Consider the following 4,707-nt stretch of genomic DNA (forward strand, 5'->3'; position numbering starts at 1 on the left):
TGGTAACACATGCTTGCATAACTACCATACTGAGTCCATTCTAAGAGGCACATTTAAGAGTCAGATAGGGACGTTTCTTACAACACTGTTGGGCCGGTGACAGGTATGACAACCTGCCATGGTTATTGTTAACTATGCATGTGCTTACTCCATCAAGGTATTTCCTGTGGTCGTCACTTTAATCCGGTGATGGGCATTATTGGTGCTACACCCAGTGAGTTTAATTGCTATTTAAAAATATTCTCAAAAATATTACACTATGATTCAGCCTTGAAATGAAAAAGTATTGTGTATGTGATGGGCACGGACACAGAGCGGCAGGGCGTAAATTTGTGAAGCAAATATAGTGAAGCAAATATTTCACATTGCAATTTCTTTTTTTTTTTTTTATAATTTTATTTATTTTTTCCCCCAAAGCCCCAGCAGATAGTTGTATGTCACAGCTGCACATCCTTCTAGTTGCTGTACGTGGGACACAGCCTCAGCATGGCCAGAGAAGCGGTGCGTCAGTGCGCGCCCGGGATCCGAACCTGGGCCGCCAGCAGCTGAACACACGCACTTAACCGCTAAGCCACGGGGCCGGCCCTCACATTGCAATTTCATATTTTCTTGCAAAGCAACAGCCAAGTGACCCAACAAAGGGAGATGCCACAGAGAGCGATCGTGAGAAAGAAGTGCCCATCCCCATTAGAAATGCAACTGGAGGCCAAGAGATCCAGAATGACGCAACAAAGCGAATGTCACTATAAAGCGAGTCACACGAATCTTTTGGTGTCTCAGTGCATATAAAAGTTATGTTTACACTATAGCGTAGTCTACTAAGTGTGCAATAATATTATGTCTAAAAAAACAACGTCCATACCTTAATTGAAAAATACTTTATTGCTAAAAAATGCTAACCATCCTCTGAGCCTTCAGCCAGTCATAATCTTCTTGCTGGTGGAGAGTCTTGTCTGGTGGACAGGTCAGCAGCTGTCACCACACTCCATCTCCGAATCCTATGTCCTGAGGTCTCCTCCGGCCCCACACCTGACTGCTCTGAAGGCGGGACATCCTGGGCCTGGGCGTGCCTGCATCCCAGGCCATGCTGATGCTGATGGTTCTGGAGCCCCCGCAGGGTCCCGGCTGGCTCTCTTTGGGGATTGGAAGGTGGAGGGGTGATGAGGGCCGAGGGGCCGACCTGGCTCAGAGTTGTGAGCCTCTGACTTTGGCCGAAATCCCATTCTCTCAGAAGCTGGGCACGTGGGGGTCAGAAGCAGCAGCTGCACCACGTGGGGAGGCCACCCAGCCGGCAGGTGACCCAACCTGAGGCCAGCTGAGGGCTTGACTAGTCACAGTCATCCAAGAGGTTTCCTAAGTGATCACGCGGTTGAAGAAATGTGAGACCAGAGATAGTGACAAGGGGGAGACATTTAGCTTATTTAAAAAGAGGGCAGTAGAGTAGTTCAAACGGCTACCTGTCCTTTACAAAAGGTGGGAAATCCTTCACCTGCCGATCCACCGGTCTTCGTCCATGCTGTTGTTCCACTGTGTTGAGGGAGCTCACAGAGCCGGGGACACGAGCCCTCGGCCGCCCAAGCCCGCCCGCTGTGGCTCTGAAGGGAGAGCTTTCTCCTCCAGGCTCAGCCCGCGTCTGTGGCCGGTCTGCGGTGTCCTAAGCGCCGATGGCCGGCCCGGCTGGCGGGGCCGCTTCCCCAGTGGGCCCACGTCCACCTGCACAGCACTCCAGAGGCTGCGTGGTGCACGGGCGCCATCTGATCCGTGGGGCTCTGGGCACAAGTTACACCTGCCTCCTCCAGCGCCAGCCAGCTGAAGGCTCGAAGCCTCGGGTGCCCTGGGGGCGACCTGACTTCCAGTCACTTCCACTCCCTGCATCTGCGGGCTAAGCGGGCCGTCACGCAGGCGGCTCTCTGCAGGAGGGTGCAGGGGCCCATGACGCAGCAGCTGGGGGGCGGTGCACAGAGCCAGCAAGAGGGACACAAGGGGACCAGCAGGACACCCCACCCCCCACCAGCTGGTGTGCACTGCGTCCCCGTCCTGGCCCCTCAGCGACGGCTGACACACTGACCACACCTGCTTCCCTGAGGCGCCTTCTCCATGTGGTTTCCAGGACAGCAGGCCCCGCAGCGCACCTGCGGCCCGGGCCCGAGGAGGTCACAGCGCCCTCTCCCGACAGGGGACTGCACATCCCCTGCGCCTGACCATCGGTGTGGCCTGTCGTTCCCCTGTCCTACGATGGTGGGGAATGTCCCTTCACCCTCAAGGGGCCTGGCTTGGACAGCCACCTGTCCCCATTTCTTGGAAGCGACTGGCTTTTCTCTGAAGTTGTGTCCTCCCTGTGGGTGGGAGAATCTCTCTCCTTAGATGAGAAGGTGACGGTGTGGACGGAACTGCACTTAATGTTCTTATTTCTGAAAATAGAAAGGTGAGAAGCCTCCAGTGTGCCCTGGACTGTACTGGCTCCTGAAATCAAAAGTGTGGGAGCCCTGCTTGGGGGCGCCCTGTCCCTGATTCCCGGATCTGGAATGTGGCCACTTGCCGCCCACACCCCTTCTGGCCCTGGTGCCCCATTTTTCCGTTCATTGAGTCTCTCTCTGCCAGAGCGGTGTATGAGGGAGCCCTGGGCCGGGTCAGATTGGGAACCAGACGAGACAAGGTCGCTCTTGCGTGGCTCCCTCAATACCCCAACCCAGCCAGGACCAAGTGCCTCTCGAGACAGCACTTTCCCCCAACATTTATAGAGGAAAACGTTCACTGCATCGTCCCCTAAACCCAACATGACGGAGAAGCGATGCGTGGGAAGCGCCGAGTTCATTCCTCTCACGGCGGTGGCGACACCAGAGCACTGGCGGCCTTTCCGAAGCTTGCGAGTGTCCGGGACGTGAGGGACCAGCAGCACCCAGAAGCCGCTGGGGCGAACAGCCCGTGAGCCCGACGGCCCGCGACCTTTCCAGCTGTCCACAGCAGACAAGCCACCGTTCCTTTTATTGGGATGTTCCTCTGTGCTCCGGAAAACTGGTTCTTCATTTCCCTTTTCCCATTTCAGGAATGTCTGGCGTTCTGGAACGGTGGCCACAAGGCTGCAGACGCTGCCCTGAGGAGCGTGGGCCGGGAGGCGGGTGAGGCCGGCGCCTGCTCCACGTCGTGAGAAGAGCCCAGAGCCTGGACGGCGCCCCGACGTGCACGGCCGTGGGCCCCTCGGAGCTGGGGCTTCATCCCTCCCCCCGCCCCGCGGGCCTGCTGTCCTGAGGCCCCGTCTGCCCCGGGACCTTGTTGCCTCCGCTTGCATTCACCATGTGGTTCAACAACAGCAGAGCAGCCCACGCTGGTCCAGGGGGACAGGTCCACGCTGGTCCCTGTCCTGTTCACCGGAGCCATGCTCTAAGGCACAGGCGCTTAGTAAGATTTGGGGTCAATGTGGGACCCAGGGATGAATAGCTACTGCTCGAATATTATTCTCTACCGGGGCGGCCCGGTGGTGTAGTGGGTGGTTAGCGCACTCCACTTTGGCAGCCCAGGGTTCACCGGTTCACATCCAGGTGTGGAACTACACGACCCGTCAGCCATGCTGTGGCAGCGACCCACAAACAAAATAGAGAAAGATTGGCACAGACGTTAGCTCAGGGGCAATCTTCCTCAAGCAAAAAGAGGAGGGTTGGCAATGGATGTTAGCTCAGGGCCAATCTTCCTCACCAAAAAATAAATAAATAAATTACTCTCTACTGCATTGAACTAGATCAAGTTTGCTTCCTTAAATGTGGCCTCCCCTAAAGAGCAACTTGCTCACTAGTGCAAACTACCTACTGGGCGCCGACTAGATTGAGGGGTTCAGAGCAGTCCCCGGGCCCACCTAGGCCACATTCTGGGGGACAGACGCCAGTCCTGTGAAGCCATTACAATGACTCTAACAACCTCCTGGACCAGTGTGAGGAGGAGCAACGTGAGCTCAGGGGATGGACGGAGGGGGCTGGGTGACAGGCTAGTTGGGGGATTATACCCTCTCTGCGGGACGGGGACGCAGGGGGGTCCTGAGGCAGCAAAGGTGCATGGAGATGGGGAGGAGCACTCCAGGGGAGGCACCCAGTGAAGGAGAGGGTGCCGCAGGCCTGGGGGACTCACGGGGGGGAGGCAGGCGAGGAGCTTGTGTCCTGGAGCCACAGGAGGTTCGAGCAGGGCTGGGCAGGATGCAAAGGATGTGCTCAGATGGTCGGTCACTCAGGCTCCTGCAGGAAGAACGGCAGCCCAGGCAGGGGCAGCTCGGCCACGGTGACAGGGCACTGTGTGGGGACGAGGGGGCCAGGGTGACACTGGTTTGGGGCGTGAGCAAGTGGGAGGATGAACCACTTGCTGATGGGGAGTTAGGGGCCGTCTCTGTGGGATTTGTGCCGTGTTGTCCCACAAACCCAAGCCCCCCTGCCCTCCCCCCACCTCTGTGCCCAGCACGGCCCCTGCCCTCAATGCCCAGAGATGCCCAGCAGTCATCCTTGTCAAACAGGTGGATGATGGACAGAGTCACCAGGCTCCATCCCACTCTGCTGCCTCTTCTTTTAACTCATTTTGTGTTTTTAGCAACATCTATGTTGCTCTGATTCAGAAATTACTACACATTTACTCCATTTCCCTGTGGCCAGCAGGACGGAGGCTGCCTCAGGGCCCTGAGCGCAGACAGCGGAGGAGCAAGGGGGACTGCAGGGACGACCAGGGCAG

At 57.1% G+C, this 4,707-nt stretch overlaps 1 protein-coding gene across 2 annotated transcripts; it reads right to left on the minus strand.

Moving 5' to 3' along the window:
* Window positions 1–376: 376 nt before the first annotated feature.
* LOC147915240 (uncharacterized) lies at window positions 377–4,338 on the minus strand. 2 transcript variants are annotated; one of them, XR_015554241.1, is made up of 3 exons: window positions 4,120–4,338; window positions 1,458–3,568; window positions 377–1,353 (listed from the first exon to the last, which is right to left on the minus strand). XR_015554241.1 is itself a non-coding variant. In XM_087438890.1 (2 exons), the coding sequence occupies exon 2, from the start codon at window positions 3,287–3,289 to the stop codon at window positions 2,231–2,233; it is 1,059 nt and encodes a 352-aa protein (XP_087295016.1). In that variant the 5' UTR covers window positions 3,290–3,568; window positions 4,120–4,338; the 3' UTR covers window positions 377–2,230. The 2 variants fall into 2 exon arrangements, 1 of the variants encoding a protein (XP_087295016.1); XM_087438890.1 differs by having other exon boundaries at window positions 377–3,568.
* Between the last annotated feature and the right edge of the window lie 369 nt (window positions 4,339–4,707).

The sequence above is a fragment of the Ceratotherium simum genome, chromosome 14 (assembly GCF_057802395.1).
Source record: "Ceratotherium simum simum isolate JZ-2026a chromosome 14, ASM5780239v1, whole genome shotgun sequence".
Classification (NCBI taxonomy): Eukaryota; Metazoa; Chordata; class Mammalia; order Perissodactyla; family Rhinocerotidae; genus Ceratotherium; species Ceratotherium simum.